The sequence below is a fragment of the Pleurodeles waltl genome, chromosome 3_1 (genome assembly GCF_031143425.1).
Source record: "Pleurodeles waltl isolate 20211129_DDA chromosome 3_1, aPleWal1.hap1.20221129, whole genome shotgun sequence".
Lineage (NCBI taxonomy): Eukaryota > Metazoa > Chordata > Amphibia > Caudata > Salamandridae > Pleurodeles > Pleurodeles waltl.
The window spans coordinates 374,628,208-374,645,936 of NC_090440.1; the positions used below are offsets into that span (position 1 = coordinate 374,628,208).

At 43.5% G+C, this 17,729-nt stretch overlaps 1 protein-coding gene across 1 annotated transcript in view; it reads right to left on the reverse strand.

Annotated features, from left to right (window-relative positions):
* The window catches only part of HOMER2 (homer scaffold protein 2), a 519,584-nt gene that overhangs the window by 112,355 nt on the left and 389,500 nt on the right, over positions 1-17,729 (reverse strand). The window contains exon 6 of the mRNA XM_069222560.1: positions 408-564. Coding sequence (XP_069078661.1) covers positions 408-564 — 157 coding nt within the window. The remainder of the gene's footprint in view (positions 1-407; positions 565-17,729) is intronic.

Consider the following 17,729-nt stretch of genomic DNA (forward strand, 5'->3'; position numbering starts at 1 on the left):
ATTGTCTCCCTCTTGCCAGCCCACCGTGGCCTGACCCCCAATTTCTCAACTGGAATCTGGCCCACCCTGCACATGGGAAGCATCTCTAGCATGATGGTGGCCACCACTGACATGACGGTCATACCTTGCTCACTGTGACCAAAGTAGATAACTGGATGAAAGCAGTGCTGTGAGTAAAGTTTTGACAAACAACAGGTGCAATCCCACACTGCAAAAAACAAGCAGTGTACAAAATATGACAGAGCCGCAAATGGGCACATCGTTGAAAGTAGGATCACATCTTAAAAGATTAGGCAAAGTGAAGAAAGGCATGCATTTTTATTTTAAAATAGGAAAACAGACAACATTAATGCATGCTCGTTTTAAATTGTGCTTCCCTAAGATAAATAATGCATTCTAATGCTTACCTTATTCCTGAGTTGATCATTTTCTTCTTTACATGTTAGAAATTGTTTTTTCCATTGTTCCACGCTGGCAGACGATTCCTGAAGTGCAGATGAGAGTCTAGCATTGCTGTCTCTTAAAGTTTGTAACTCCGTTTCCCATTTTTTCACATTTGATGAGCTGTAAAATATAATTAAAATTATTATTTGGGAACTCCCCTTAGACTGCAGAAAAATGAAAAAATAAGGCCAAGAAGGCTAGCAAGTGGCTTGATCTCCGACAGGCTTGATACTTGCAATGGTCTCTCTGGTGCAACGTCCTTAGTTTTCATTCCCGTGTCTGCAATAGGGACGTTGCTGCTACTGCTAAAATCCTAATCACAATAGGGGTGGGGCTGCAGGATGCGCTGTATTCCAAACTCACCCACACCTCTGAAGCCCGTTGCTGCCCTGGTCAGAACTGTTTCTTAAGTGTCTCCCTTTGTTTTGAAGGCGCTTCAAAGCGTCCTAATTAGCGGTGGGATTGGAACATTTGCACATTTCTAATGCCACTCTCCCACCCTCCCTCGGTTTACACGATGAACACTTTGCAGCCCTCCTCTTTAGAACCAATGAGGTTGCTACAACAGAGGCCAGGGCAATAGGCGCACATACAGTGCAGGACTAGTAGTGAGACAGTTACCCGGGGCTACTATCAACAACAATGTTCACTTGTCATACCGAAACGAGAAAAAATGTTTAACCTACAAAAATATACGATCTTGTGCTGGGTTTGGTGATAAAAAGGCATAAAAACAAATTCCATTTGATTTTTGCTTTCATACTGACGCTATGTGGCCCTGGAGTAGTGTGTGCTACTTTGAGCCATTCGACGTTTTAACCAACAATCTGGCGCACTCGGGAGCTTACAGTTTTGCTCTCAATACCGCAATTATGGTCTCAAAGTCACAGTGTGCAAAACGGTGTTGGCTAAGAAGCGTGGATTGGCTGAGTGCGTTACACATGACATGAAGCCACTTAAAATTTCTCCAAAATATTCTGTTCATTCTGGAAATCTTGACTACTTGTTTCGACGTGAAACAAAAATCAAACTTTGTTCAAGTATTTTGTGAAAGTTCACTCGTAGCACCTACATTAGACAACGTTTAATGAAAAACTTTGTCTAGTTTTATTAATACACAATATAGGTACTAGAATAGGCAGAACTGAAAGCGTCCATAACACAAACAATAGGTACAAGTGTTAACAGGAGGAGAACCATGAGTTCCCGACACAGAACAGGAGTAACAGTTAGTATCATTGGCAGCTTATCCGGCACACACTCTAACAATGGCGGCACACTTCCCGCACACATTGGTAATATGACATTCGCTGAAGGAGGACCACCAGTCGTTCATCTATTTCCTTGCCTTCTTGCCCAAAAACTGCTACTCTGCTTAGGCTTACACATCTTGTTCATATCTCCTTTCTTTGAACTCACTCCTTACGAGCAGGCTTACCACGCCATCACCTTTCACATCCCCTTTCTCTAGCTCACACATGGTCCACTCCCCCCATTTTTTGTTTTTATTTATTTACACACTGTATCTCTTCCTCTGTCACACAGCTTAGTTCACTACATACAGGCACCTAACTCTCCTTATCCTAATACTTCTCATATCTTCCAGTCTCCCCCCCCCCCCACACACACACACACACACACACACACACTAGCCAACCTGCTGTCTCACATTCACTCACCTCTACTTACGTACAAATATCACACATTAGACACACACACACACACATCCGAAAAATTCAACTTTGCTTCATAAACCCTTTTCATTCTTCCTCCATATCCCACGAATCCTGCCTGTTCTTTCATGACCTTTCCTTTCCTATTTCCCATCTTCTGTTTAATATGTCTTTTTACCAACCCAAACACACACTTTCCAAGAATGACAGTTTCTTATGCCATCGCTAGAGCAAGTATTGAATGATACATTTCAGAATTTGTATCAGAATTTGTACTAAGGAAAAATCTGTGCTTTATAATTAGGGAATAACGGTTCAGAGGTCTTGCTGTTAATGTCAACAAATTCTTGGCAGGACTCTATACGTAATTGATGTAGTGAGGATTGCATTATGAAATATGCTTCTTTAGTTGTTGAAAAAGAAGGAAAAGGAAATTTTGAAATGGACGGACTTGTGTTCATTTTTTTTTTTTAAGTATAAGTGACACCCACCAGTAAGACAAATTGGTATAGTAGAGGGTAGGAATGGTGGGAGCCTTTTCAAGACCTAGATGTTTCCTGTTGCTAGGCCAGGGACCTCTAGTTCTGTTAGACCCATCAGTTGTCTTGCCCCCAACTTTTTACCTTCCTCCTCCATTTTTCTGACCTTGTTTTTGCCGGTATTAGTACTCTACACACTTTACCACTGCCAAACAGTGCTAAAATGCTTGTGTTCTCTCCTTTAAAACATGGTCATATTTGCTGATCCACAATCGGCATACTTAATTTACTTATGTCCTTAGTAAAGTGCACTACATGTGCCCAGCGCCTGTATTAAAGGCTACTAGTGGGCCTGCTGCACTGATTGTGCCACCCACTTAAGAGGCCTTTGAACATGGCTCAGGCCACTGAAGAGACTGTGTGGAGTTTTAAACTGCCATGTTGACCTAGTAAAATAAACATTTTGCCAGGGCCAGGCCTCCCTTTTTAATACATATAAGTCACCCCTAGGATATGGCCTGGACTGCCCACAGGGTAGGATGCAATGTATTTAAAAAGAAGGGCGTGTGGGTTTTACATGGTGTGGTGATGAAAAACTCTTAAATTAAGTTTTCACCACCGCAAGGCCTATCTCTCCCGTAGGATGACATCGGAATTGCCTTATTACATTTCGTAAGTGTAATATCCAAATGGGAAGAAACAATTCCTGGTGTCTCTGGAATCATTTAAAATCCTGACTTATGGTGTAGTCTGATTTTAAATTGCTATTCTGAAAAAGTCATTTTAAAAAAGTTGGTGTTAGAAATGGGGTCTTTGGTAGGCAGTCAGGTTACCCCTGTCCAAGCAAGGACCCTCACTCTAGTCAGGGTAAAGGAGAATCACACTCAATTAACCCCCGCTCGCCCACTTGGTAGCTTGGCACGAGCAGGTAGGCTTAAATTCAGACACAAGGTGTAAAGTATTTATACCAACACACACACATATATAGTAAAAACACCACAAAATGACTCAACACAGGTTTAGAAAAAAATGGCGGTATCTTTAAAAAAAAAAAAAAACACAAGACCAAAATGACAAAAATCTGACATACACATGTCCAGTTATGAATTTTTTTAAACATTAAACTTAAAAATAGCGCTTGGAAACAAAATGTTTTGATGAGGTGTTAATACGGCATTGTGATGGAGTCATTCCCAACAAACTGACGCCAACAGCGACGGGCACGGATTCACGCAGACCCTCAGGTACAGTACCTTACTAAAGTGTGAAAACAAGCCGGTGCGCCAAGTCGGGGATCACAGCGTCTCTGGATTCGAGACGGCGTCAGTTCTGGTGCTGCAGGGCGAAGGAGCTGAGACATCACAAAGAGGTGTCTGGTCCTTGCTGCGGAGCGGTGGAGGTGAGGCGGCGGTGGTGCAAATCGTTAAATCTGCGCACTTCGGGGAGGAGTCAATATTCAGTAGTCACGACATGGTGCGGAGGCTTCCACGGAGGCGAGGTCTTTGGTGGAGCTGCAGCGGTGTCAGGCCTGCGAGGCCTTCAGTGGCAGGTCTGAGCCATGTTTACAGAGTTACTAATGTGGGTGGCACAACCAGTGCTGCAGGCCCACTAGTAGCATTTGATTTACAGGCACTGGGCACCTCTAGTGCACTGTACTAGAGACTCACCAGTAAATCAAATATGCCAATCAGGGAAAGTCAATTACACATACATTTTACATAGGAGCACTTGCACTTTAGCACTGGATAGCAGTGGTAAAGTATAGAGAGTGACAAAACCATCAAAAACAGAGTCCAGCATACATCAACAACCTGGGAAACAGGCAAAAAAGTTAGGGGAGACCACGCCAAGGATTCCAAGTCTAACAGTATTTTCTTGTCTTAGCCATTTCATGCCTGCAATCTGTCTCTGGTTACATGACTGGGTGAAGTTAGCAGTTGGGCTTTGTGCATTCACCCTAGACAGCCACATACACTTGGAGCTTAGGTATAACTTGAAGGGCCAGGGTGTAACTTGAAGGGACATAGCTCACCTACACTTGACTAGACTGCGTTCTGTCCACACACATATAGCCTAATGACCCCGTATTGTCACTCCAGCCCCCTTGGAGCCAGGGCAGCGGGTTCAGGAATTCCTTGCACTTCAAAGTTACTGTCTAGACATTTCTTACAGCTTCCAGAACCAGGGCACCCAGGTATAAATATTGGACATAAGACACCACCACTTCAGTACCTTTCCCGACCTGTGAATACTCTGCCAGGAACAAGGACGGCTGTGCTTCTGAATGATTACCACTGTGCTGGACTGCACTCTACTGGACTCCTGCTTTGCTGTGCTACCCTGCAGCCTGCTGCCCCTTTGCCTGAGTAATAAGGACTGGACTTGCATCTCATGAACTCAGAACCCAGAGTTACTCCAAGGGCTAGTTGACGGGCCTCCTGATATGAAGTCTCAGGGCCATAACAGATTTCCCACCACCCTGCTTCTATGCCTGGACTCAACCATCTGTGAGTCTAACCTGCCAAATGGTGCCACCCCAGCCTTAGACCCCTGGAAGTGGATTTAAGGTGCTTGCCAACTGAACCAACGCATCCTCTCTGCTGAGCGGCGCATCCACGAGTTGAAAGAAGCATTGCTGACTCGCATCACCCCAACAACCTTGGCCTGGTGCATTGCCTTGGAACCGCCACTCGGCTATGCTTTTCCAGAGCAAGTCCTTGCATCACTCATTGACAGCAGCCTCAATGACTATGTCGAACCTCTGCAACGCAGGTTCACCGCTCTTTGGAATCGATGCATCGAATCGTCTGCACAACACATCCAACACTGGCCTTCGCATCGCCAACAACGGGATCCTCAATGTCGATGCAACTGGAACTCACACTGCAACCTCGTTGTATCCTGGAACAGAAGCATCATCTCAGTTGCGCAACACATCTTCGACGCAGGTCCTGCAACACAATGCAAGTAGGATTTATGTGAATTTGTTCAATGGGTCTAACTGGGTCCCTATAGCCAGCTGTCCCTCTATTGCGGTTGACTTGAACTTGTGACTTTGTCCTGGCCCAGTGCAACCAGATACCCCAAGTAGGGCTTCTTGGCGTTATTTTTCCTTGAAACATTAAGGTTCAATATCTCCGACTCTACTAATTGAATTTTAATCATTTTGGTCTTGTTTTATTTGTTAAACTCTACTCTATGTCTCAAACGTTGTTGTAGGCTCCTTTTGTGGTGCATTTTCACTGTGTTACTGTTTGAACTGTTGCACAAATACTTTACACATTGCCTCAAATATAAGCCTGACTGCTCTGTGCCAAGTTACCAGGGGTTGAGCACAGTTCAATATGGGGTTTGCTTGCGTCTTATCCCGACAGGGATTGTGGCTGCTGCCTGACCAGGGCTCACACCCCAGTCGCTCAACTCACCCAAGGTCCATCTCCAGTCACAGCTGAATAGACAGCAACCCTTTCCTTAGGTTCTGTCAGTGATGTGGTGGTTCCACAGTTTGCATCAAGGACCTGTGCTGATAGCTGAAGAGGCCTTCACTATCTAGAAACCACATACATCTTCCCTCCTTTCATATATAGTAGGCCCCTTCTGTGGATTTCTCATTGTGGCTCCCACTAGACAACTTACATTGCTTCGTCAGGGAAGCACTTCTTTCAGCAATGTGTACTTTTAGGCAACATGGTGAAGCACTAGAGCCTGCCATTTGTTTTGGAAAAGGAAAAGACTTGGGGTAACTACTTGGGTTTATTAGGGATTCATAGAGTAAGGAAATGTTGTCATGCCCCTTTTTCCGTCTGCAAGTGCCCAGGTGATAGTCTGACTCGTAAAGTTTATCACTACTGGTGAGAAACTGCTTAAGGCAGTGTACGATTCCGAGGTGGGCATCGGCATCCACAACCATCTCGAGCAAATGTCAAGAGGAGCGCCAAAAGCCCAAGGGAACATTGCAGTCGACTGAATATTGAGAAAGAGGGAATACAATATAATCTTTAGTGTGCAGCAAGTTTCCCCCTTAGTCTATTCCAAATAAAGTGTTGCAAAGTAATGACTCGAAGTGAAGTTACTTGACCGCACTCTATGGGCCAAGAGGTATAGCAGTGCCAATTACGTTTGCTTTGATGCTCACTTTAAGCATAAACCCTTGACCTCGAGTGACATTGTAATGTCTTGTGGTGGGTAATTGAGTAACAGCTCTAATGTAATCTAAGTGCACCTACGACTGGACCTAAGAAATACAACAGTGCCCATTTTACACGGTTTTGTTGTTCTCTCTAAGCACTGCTACGTTAATCACCACCACCATGGACATGCTGAATTAGACCAATGGTGCTGGTGTCCACTATTTGTACGATCAGCCAGCTGGCACACCATCTACATAAAAGTGACCATTTTCCATATGTTGGTGCACTTTGTAAGCACTGCCACTTTAACTACACGTGTTATTCCATTATTAAGAACAATGCTGAAACAGACTAAATGCACTGGCAATTTCTATCTGTATGAACACTCAGCTGGTATAGCAGCTACTATCAACTGACGACCTTTGCTCTTTTACCTGTCATTTTAACTTTTCTGTGAAAGACAAAGAGGACTATCCGGAGGTACGTCAGCCATGTTTAAAAAAAAAAAAAATCCACTGTGCACGTTTTATATTTTGAATTTGTAACGTGTTTTAATCATGTAAATGTTTTAATTACATTCATCATGATCAATAAAATAAAGCATATGTTAGCATTTCAGAAACCATAAAAGAAACTAGACAAATGGTAGGCAGTTAGCATTTCTCTATGTGCCATTGGACTGCCTTAAACAACAAACAGCACAGAGACTGGCATACAAGGTGACCCATGGGGCAGTCCAGAATGAGGTTATGGTATACTTACCCACATTCTATGACCAAGCAGTAGGATCTTTCAGATTGCTAACCTGCATAGTAATGACATCACAAGAAATTACATATGACCTTTAACCTGACCATGAGATCACAGGAAACGGCCACGCTATGCGACTTAGAACTGATTGCATGAAAAGTCTATGTGGACCTTGAATCTGAGGACATCACTACTGGGTTGAAGCACCAAGGTAAACTTAGAGATACTTAACTGTGCACCACAGAAACATGGTAGCACTAGGAGGACCGTAAGCTCCAGCCAACCACCCACAGGTAGTAGTCTCTAGCCTTACCAACATCTTTTTCCAGTACTATTCCAGCTCTGTATCTTAGGGCAATTTAGGACCTTATTTAGAGATCGTAGGATAGGCTAGGATACTCTGTCACAAACGTGCCAGATGTCTTGTCCACTGTCTTACAAGGGCATTATAGCCCATGTCATGTGCAATCCTGTGGATGAGATAGCCGCTATATTTTGACAGAGTATCCAGTTCACCAAACTATAAATAATGTCCTTAATGTACCCTGCCCAACGTGGAAAGGCAACATGAATTTAGGCAAAGTAGCTACCCTCTTCCTTAACACCAGTTTGTCTGGGAAAAATTGTGGTGTAGGGCAGTTGTATCACTGTACTTGGAGCTCACTCACCGTCCTTGGAGCTCACTCATTCAACCTGATGAAGTAATCGCAATGAGGAAGATGAGTGAGAGTCAGAAGATAAAAACCTGTGCATACACTCAAAAAGGGTTACACATGGGGAAAGTGTGACCAAATTAAGATCTTATTGTGACATCAAAAATGGTTTGAGGGAGCATGTGCATCAAACCTTTAATGAACCACATCATAACAAGTGATTTAAAAAAGGATTGTTAGTTTGGCACGCACAAAAGGCTCTAAAGGACTGACAAATAACATTTAATGGTGCCCACTGGAAGACCTTGCTTGCCAAAATATTAAAGAAACAGCACACATGCAACAGTTTGGTTTGTAGGGGGTCTGTACTGCAGAATCCACACCAGGATACACATTTGTCCTGGTACTCTGCTAAATGAAGTTCATAGAGGTATCTCTGGCTGTGGGAATCACACTGACAAACTCATGCAGCAGACTGAACACAATCAATTGGTGCTGCTCAATCTCCACAGGTAGAGGTGTAGGCTGAAAGGGCTTGAGTGAGCCTGCAGCTGACAGAAGATCCTCTCAAAATGGTAGCCTGAGTGGAGGAAAAATGCTCATGCCCACACATTCCAGGTACCACATTGTCCTTGGTGACGTGCATAATGTTGGATCCCCGTCCTAGGCCATGAAAGGATTAGGGTGACTTCTGCAGTGGTGGTGGTCTATATCAGCCCTCTGGAGTACCCTTGTAGGGGTCAGAGCTGCTGAGAAAACTGCAGGACAGGGGTTGAAAACTGCAAGAAAGCTGCTGTGGCTCTGCTTTCTTTAAAGTATTTGAAGGCAGAATCGGCCTTTTCGCCAAAGATGCAGACCCATCAAAGGTATATCCCTTAGAGATGCCTGACATCACCAGAAAAGCCATGGGATCATATTAATGCAGGACTAGTGCCCACCGCATGCCCCAAGCAGGCAGTGTCCAGGCCAGCCATAATGACATACTTTCCTGCATGCAGACCACCTTCCCAGAAACCACCGGCAAGATGTCACTGGCTATGTTCCAAAGGGCATGCATATAACATCCTTACAGGCAGACCGCAGTGACTGACCGCAATGGCAAGCAGGTGGATGAGGATATTCACTTACCAAACGTCTCAATAGCTTTGGACTCCCTGTCCGAATGGGTTGCAGTGAACGCATTAGGAACAACTGTTGGTGGAAGACTGAACAACCAAATTCAGGAGTTTGGTGCAGTGTGAGAAATTCCTCATCACCTGGCGCCAGTCTGTTGCACCTAGCCACTTATCTGTTCACCACTAGGTGAGAGCAAGGCTTTGGCCAAGTAATCCAAAAGGATGTTACCCAGGGTTTCATTAAATGGAAGCAAAGGCTCAGAGGAGCTGGCCTAGGGTCAGGAGAATTGTCTTGCCCACTGGCCTCCTCCTAACCCATATAAATATTATCATCACAATGTTGGGGTAAATCATCACCATCACCATCATCATTATCAAGTTCACTGAACAAAGGCGTAAGGCGATCAGGTGTTGGAGTTGAGTCAAGGCACAACCTTGGTCAGAGTCAAAGTGGATGCAGTCAAGGTCAGACACTAGAGTTGCAAATGTTGGACCTCAGACAACACCTGAAAATGCTCATACCCTAAATCAAGAACAGAAGTCAGAGAGGAACCAGAAGCAGGGTTTGAAGGGCACATATGGTGCAGAGGATGGATCTGCCAGTAGTACCCAACTCTTGGCCTCTGTGGATCCTTAGGACCGAAAGTTGTGCAGACGGAGCTGCAAGACTGACAAAAATAGGCAGCACCGAGTCATTAAAGGTCACAACCTGCTGCAGCACCACCCAGGGAATCCCAGGTGCAAAGGGACAAGTTGAGGAATCTGTTCTGGGATCAGGAGGTTGGAATCAAGATTTGTTGTCTCCTAGATGCCCTCTTGAAATCATTGGACAAGGAGTGGCAGTATGGAGTCAAGTTCTGCTTTGACTTCTTTTGTTTCTTCTTGTAATTAGATCTGGACATACTGGATAACTTCAACTGCATAGAAGAACTGTCATGGGAGGTGTCTCAAGAGCAGGAACAAGTCCACGTCTTCGAGCTGGAAAGAGCGCGTGGGACTTAGGGGAGGTCTCAGACTTCTTTTAGTGTTTGGTGATGTACAGTTTCACTTCACCGTCCTGGATCACCTTGGGGTGCATAAAGGCATAATCAGTGTTCAAAGGTGGAGGAATAAAGGAACTGATGCTTGCGCGCAGGGGTGGCGCTTTTATGTTTTTCTCATGTCACTTCTAGAGCATGCCAGGCCAACAAAAAGCTGCACACCACCACCTAGCGTCACATAGGAGCAGTACTGTAAAACATTCAGATCCAGTCCAACGCCTAGTGAATATTCTAAAGGTGAATATTCTGCGATTGCAAGTATCCATCACAAATGATTTGTTAGAACGTCCACATAAAGCCTCAATCACCTTTGTTTTACCAGTCTATTCCTCCAATTTTGATTGTGCTCTCACTTTCACTCATTTTGCTACATCTCAATTTGTTTCCTATACCTTTTTCTCTTGACCGCTCCCACAACATCTGTATGTTGACCAAAGAAGGGTCATATAGATAGTGACGCATTTTCAAGAGATTTATAGCTGAGCACAGCAGTTCTTCTACAAAAGGAAGGCCATGTCTGGTTATTTATGATCCAAACTACTGAAATTTATACTATGAGCTGAGCAGCAGTAAGCACATGCAGTCTTACTAGGACTGCAATCCAGAGGCTGTAACCCAAAAAAGATTTACCCATCACACTATATTTCACATCAGGAGGGATGTTTTCTCTGAGGTTGCCTGGGAATTATCAGTCAAATGGAAGATATATCTCACTAGCAATTGATCCAGCCATAGTGCTACTGGATAATCAAAGAACGATTCTGAGCGCCAATCTGGAAATTTGTTATTGGCCACTTCTTCTGAATGGCTATTAAAATTTGGGTTATGACAGACTGGATTGAGACAAGCAAGTTCCAGAAGGCTTTACAAAACGTTTTCTCAGTAAGTGGTGGAACGTTTGCATTAAATGTACCATAACCCTTTTGAAAACTGTTAATAAGGGTGTTAAGGCACTGAAATATATAGGCCTGCCATGCTAAGAAACAGTATTCTTTTAATTGCTGGGAAGTACTGAAACATTCAATGCCATTTACTGAACTCATCACTGCACTTAAAAGTATCTAACTTTACTTCAAAATGTAATAGCCCCTCAGCTAAGTGGCATTGTTAGCTGTGCCCACTGTCCTCCAGGTCAATTCAAGCGTATCAAGGAGGAGCAGAGGTGGTTTTTAAAATCCTTGGTCTATTTAAAAGAGATTATTATTGTTGGACTTGACCATTTCTGTAGGGTCATCTGTAAAGTTTTCTGAACTCATATTTGTTGGCTTTCAGTACTTTGAGCACCTTACCACTGCTAACCAGCGATAAACTGCTTCTGCTCTCCCTCTCTTTAAAACGTGGCAGATTTGGATTAAACCCAATTGGCAGATTTAATGTACTTGCAGGTCACTAGTAAGGCAGTGCTACCTTTGCCCAGGGCCTGGATATTGAGTGCTACTAGTGGGTAGCACTTTAAACAATCTCAGGCCTGTCATTGCAGCCTGTGTGTGCATTTATAAACTGCCATTTCAACCTGGCATAATACATCTTTTACCATGCCCAAACTTTCCTATATAATATATATATAAATCACCTATAGAGTAGGCCCTAAACATCCCACAGGGCACAGTGCAGTGTATTTAAAAAGTCAAACATGTTCTTTCAAGTTTTACTTGTCCTGGTAGTGAAAAACTCAAACTCATTTTTCACTACTGCAAGACCTACCCCTCTGACAGGACAAAATTGTAGTTACTTTATTACATTTAATATGCTGTAATTTCCAATTGGGACAGGTCCCAATTGGAACAGAGTGTGGTGTGGTAATCAAAGCCCTCTTTAATAGCAAAGTCAGAATCACAATTCTGAAAATGTCACTTTCAGAAAGTTGGAATTTTCTTGTCCTAGCCATTTGGTGCCTACAGCCTTATCCTGGGTCACATGACTAGGTATAGCATGTCTGGGAGCATTCTTTGTAAATTGCTCCCAGACAGTGAGATAAAATGGAAGACCGGTGTTGGCAGGATGGGCCACTCTCAATTAACAAGAGGAAGGAACTGTCATATGTCACACTTGCACTCCACATAGGCTCTGCCTGAGCATTCTCACAAAGGACTTGTCACAAGGCAATTATGACCTCAGACAAGCTAGGGCCAGGACAGGGAGGAAGGGGATGCCAGACATCAGTGGTGTGGAAACCTCTAGAAGCTTCTCCAACTTCAAAGTAGGCAGTGGGTATAAATATTACCCCTCAGACCCAAATTCATCAGTGCATTTCCAGACCTGTGAATACTTTGCCAGAAAGGATTGCTGAAACGACTGCTGCTCTGTGGTCTGACCTGCTGCCCTCTTGCCTGCGTAAGAAGGACTAGACCTACATCTATGAATCCAGGACCCCAGAGTGACCCAAAGGCTGTTGCCTGGCCTCCTGACTTGAGCCTCAGGAACAGAAGGCTCCCACAACCTCAACCCGAGCATTTGGACACTGCCATCTGTTAGTTTGCCTGTCAAGTGGTTCCACCCCAGTCCTGGAGCCTACAAGGTAGGCATAAGTTACTCTGCCAGCCTCTGTAGACTGTGCAGAACCAACCCAGCTCCTGTGCTGGGAGGCACAACCCAGAACAGAACCAATGCATTGCCACTGCTTCATGAACTGGACCTGTTGCAAAGACCTGCATCACGTTCCTAACCCAGGGCCTCTTTGGAACTGCCGCTGCACAACATATCCTCAGCGCAGGCTCTCACATTCCTCATGGACAGCAATCTTGATGATACTGAAGCTTGCATAGCAACCTCATCGTATCTCGGAACCAACACATCGCTCAGCTGCACGACGTATCTTCAACACAGATCCTTGCAATGCACCGCAAACCAGGTTTAAAGGTACTTTCTTCAGTGGGACTAAATGGGTACCTGTAGGCAGTCCATGCTCCATCGTGGTCGGCCTGAACTTGTGACTGTCTTGGTCTGGCACCACCAGATATCCACAGCTGGCGTGTAGTACTTTTTGGTGTTATTTTCACTACAATTTTTAAAATTGCACCTCTCTGGTTCTGCTGATTGGAGTTTTGTCGCTTTGATTTTGTACTGTTTATTAAAATAACTATTGTTCTAGCTTAGTATGGGATCCTTTTTGTGTGGTGCTTTTCACTTTAGCACTGGTGAAAGTGTTGCACATATTTGTTACACATTGCCTGGAAGTTAAGCCGGATTGCTCCGTGCCAATCTACCAGGGGACTGAACATAGGATACATTAAGGTAGGTTTGTGCCTCACCCAGACAAGGATTGTGGTTGTTGCTGAACCAGGGCTCATACTTCAGTCAACCAACAACCAAATTTCTTGCAGCTAACAAAATAAAAGTTAATTTATCCATGTAGTGATTCATACCAACATTTTTCGAATCTCCCCAGAGGCCCAAATTTAAAACTGTTTGCACATGCTCCATCATTCATCTGCACAGGAAGTGACACCACTGCATTTCCCATCATACATCTATACAGGAAGTGACACCAATTCCTGCCCTCCCTCAACTTCAATCAACTCTTCAGGGCATTCCCATTAAATTGCAGATACAGTTATTACCGGTTTGGGCCTGTTAGGGCAGGATGGCAAGATAAAATCATTTGCATCAACCAGCAAAATCATCCTACTCATCCCCACAACAATATCCAAAAGTAGACGACCCAGCCATTCACATAGTATGTACACAACACAGACCCGGTGTAGTGCACATTTCACTACCACACATATTCCAACTCATGCTCATTAATGCTCGTTCTGCATAACTCTATGTACCAGACATTGCAGACCGTATTACCTAAAAACCTCACACCCTCAATCACAGAAACATGTTTCATGACCACATCTCTGCTCATCCTGGACATCCTCCTTCCCACAGGCTATCAGGATCCATTATATAAACAGTGGACAGGAATTAATGAATACAAATATAGAGCTATATTATAGAGTGCACAGCTGCTTCATCAGAAGCATCCCAGAGCTGCAGTAAGGCAAAGACAAACCATGAGCCAGTCTTTACCTAACAAGGAAGGTTTTCGGACCAGTTTCCAAAATAATCTTCTGACATGGACTTTCTCAGGTCGGCCAGTAATTCATTCCAGAGCTTGGCAGCCAACTAGGAAAAGCAGCACCCTACCTTTCTTGCTTCCTTAATCCTGGGGATAGTCAAACCCTGGTTAGCACAGCAAAGTGATGTGGAGGGTATATACTTCTTAATTCTACCTGTTTGGTAGACTGGGCTTTCAATATGTGCTCTATGAGTGATAATTAAGGCCTTCCATTTAATCCTTTTGGCCACTGGAAGCGAGTGAAGTTGCTAGAGGTATGCGGTGATCGAGGGAGAGAAATTCTGACCCTCTGTATCTTGCAGGTGAAAATGGTTTGTGCTCCGACTTGTTCAAACAGTCCACCCTTGAGGTGACCATGAGGATACTATTGTTCTGAGAGTGGAAGCTGACAGCACTTTCAGGATCTTTCTTTAAGATCTCAATGGGTCAAAGCATAAGGCCACAACAACTTAAATCTGGGACATGAAAAGGAGCTCCTAATCAAATTTGATCCACAAATACCGCATCACAATTGATGGGAAAGTTGGTTCTCCTAAATCCTTCAGCCACCCTATGTAATTAAAGTAAGACATAGTGCAGAAGAATAGTATCTCAGGCGGATCTCATTTTAGTTTAAAACAGCTGTGGTGCATCAATACCGCCACTGTATTAAAGCAGCGCTGCTATCTTCCTTACTGCCTCCACATCTGCCAGAAGGGAGGAGGCCTCAATGTGCTCCATAAAGTACTCCTGGTTCCTGCCCCGTAGGCAATCAAGAACTCCATGGTGCTGCTGACATGCCAGGTCCCACTCTTTGCAGCTTTTCCATCTCATCTACAGGCCTCCTGAGCAGAACAAGGACTCCACTGAAATTCTCAGATTTCCTCATCATCTAATCCATCTGTCATGCCCAAATCACACTCTTGAAGGACATCAACATCCCAAATAACAAACTAAAAAAAAAAGACAAGCAACATCCACTTCAACCTCATTTATACACTCAACATGTCCCACAATTAACACACTCCAAAGGCCACATCCTTTACCTTGTCTTCTCAACATCACCAACAATCCAATGCAAAGTACCCACACCTGTGGACTGACCAACCATTTTGCTACACCTATCTTGCTGCTCAGCATGCTACCAACAAACTAAAGTCAACACAAAGGAGAAAACCAAACCTTTGGATCCTCCAAATACTTCTGTCCTCACAGTGACTCTACATTTTCTGAATTCAATTGTTAGACCATTTCAGTTTAGTATTCAAAGAACTGCCTCCCGCAACTGATAGTGTCCAACCTTTCTCTGCCAGTTATCAAAATGTCATCTTGAAAAATAAATGACTCTGTTAAGGTGTTTGAATAGTCAGTACATTAATCTTTGGAACACGGCTCCTGACAAAGCAAGTCCAAAGGCACCGAAATAAATCTGAATCACCCAAAAGGGGGAAGAAAGGCAGTTAATCCCTACTATTGAGATGAAGTGGCACTTGGTGAAACGGTGAAGTGAGCTCAATGATAGAAAACCACCTCACACCCTTGGTCTCAGCTAGTAAAATATTAATCTTAGGACGTGACTATTAGTCCACTACAATGTTTTCGTTGAGATATCTCAGATCAATGCATAATCTAATTTGGCAACTGGCCTTGCATGCAACGACCAAGGGGGGCAAACCATCAATTATTAAATTTTCCATTAACTTATCAAACTCCATGTCAGCCTCTTCCTTAACACTAAAAGGTACGTTTATAGCTTTGGGGGACACAGATATAGCATTAACTTAACACAAGATGATGGGTGAATTTTTAAGTTTTCGAATTTTGCCAGAAATACCTTGGGTAAGGGTTTCTGCAACCTTTATACTATGCCATATCTCTTGCTGTTATGGTCTACAGTGATTCCTAAAGACCTCTGGTCAATCCATCCCAGAACAGAAGACCCTTTTCTGCAACATCTATTTTCCCACTAACCTTCCTCCTCCCTTTAAACTCAAATACTAGAGTTCTATGTCACAACAAGGATACTTTCACCAGCGAAACTCTGGGTGCACATCAGTGGGGAAACAACTTGCAACCCAACAAACAGACATACCTTTCCTCCTTTACTGATTTGGTGAATTAAGATCCATAATCGGCAACAATTTGTATTTCTGCACCTCGAAACCCCATATGACAACCAGGTTTGTTCCTTGATTTTATGTTTAAAACAGCACAATGCATGTGTAACACCCCTTCAGTTTTTAAGCATTCTTCTTCCAAAGTTTCTGTTTCCGATATTTCAACTATATATTGCACATATTTTTTCCTTTTTCTACCATACCTTGAAGAAATAGTCCAAGAGTACAGACGCACACACACACACACACACACACAGAAAATAACTGCGAGAGGGAAAGTTTTCGTCTCTTGCAAAATGATTTTTGCTTCATTTATAACACTGAACATTCCTGTCTCCTTTTGGTTTGTTATCCAAAGAGTTAGATACATTCTTCAGAATCTTGTTCATTCAATTTATTTTAGAAGGATAACTCAGAAATCTTCAATCTGGTGAATGATTTATTCAAGCTCTTTAATGCTGCTTTGGCATACCCTTTAGATAACTCCACTTTCTTGACAATAACAATTTCTTTGAGAGAAGAATCTGGGCTGGCTTAAGAGCTAGTGGAGCCCGGTGCTACAGTTTTTTTTTGGAGGCCTGCACCCTCCAACATCCCTCCAACATCACCTCTCATCTCTCCATAGCCCTCATCTCGCATTCATTTCATTTGTTTTCCAGAACTACTTATACCAGTGTAAGGCGTCAGCAAGCTTAAGATTACACCTCTTATACAGTAACAATGAATCATACGTCTGTAAAACAGTCTATAGGAAATGTTACATAACACAATGAGAATTACAAGATGTAGGAATGACATGTCATCCATATTGAGGCGTCCTCTGCAGCCCGGGTATCCGCCAATCAACAAAAAAAATTAAATTTTTATAAAATCAGCACACACATATATATATATATATATATCTCCAACTATATCTCTTCGATCAATCTTTCTGGTACTTTGATCATACAACCTAAGCTGATTACTGGAAGCTGCTATCTTCAGTGTCAGAGACTGCCAAGGATGGTAAAGAGGTAGTAACAGTGACTGAGTTTTCAGGGTCAGTCTTTCTTTCACCAATTAGAGTTGAAGACCAATGAATCACAGGCATAAAATGAGAAGTCTCAGGTAACAGACCTCCCAGGGAGCAGGGCAGTCACCATGTGTCCCTTGGTAGACACCACTTGGAAAGGTTCAGCATCAAAAAGAGGACCAGATTTTCTTTTGCGCATCTGTTGGGCGATTACCAAATCTTTTCTAAACAAGATGTCCTTCCCATGTCGCCTCCTGTTTGCATAAGCTTT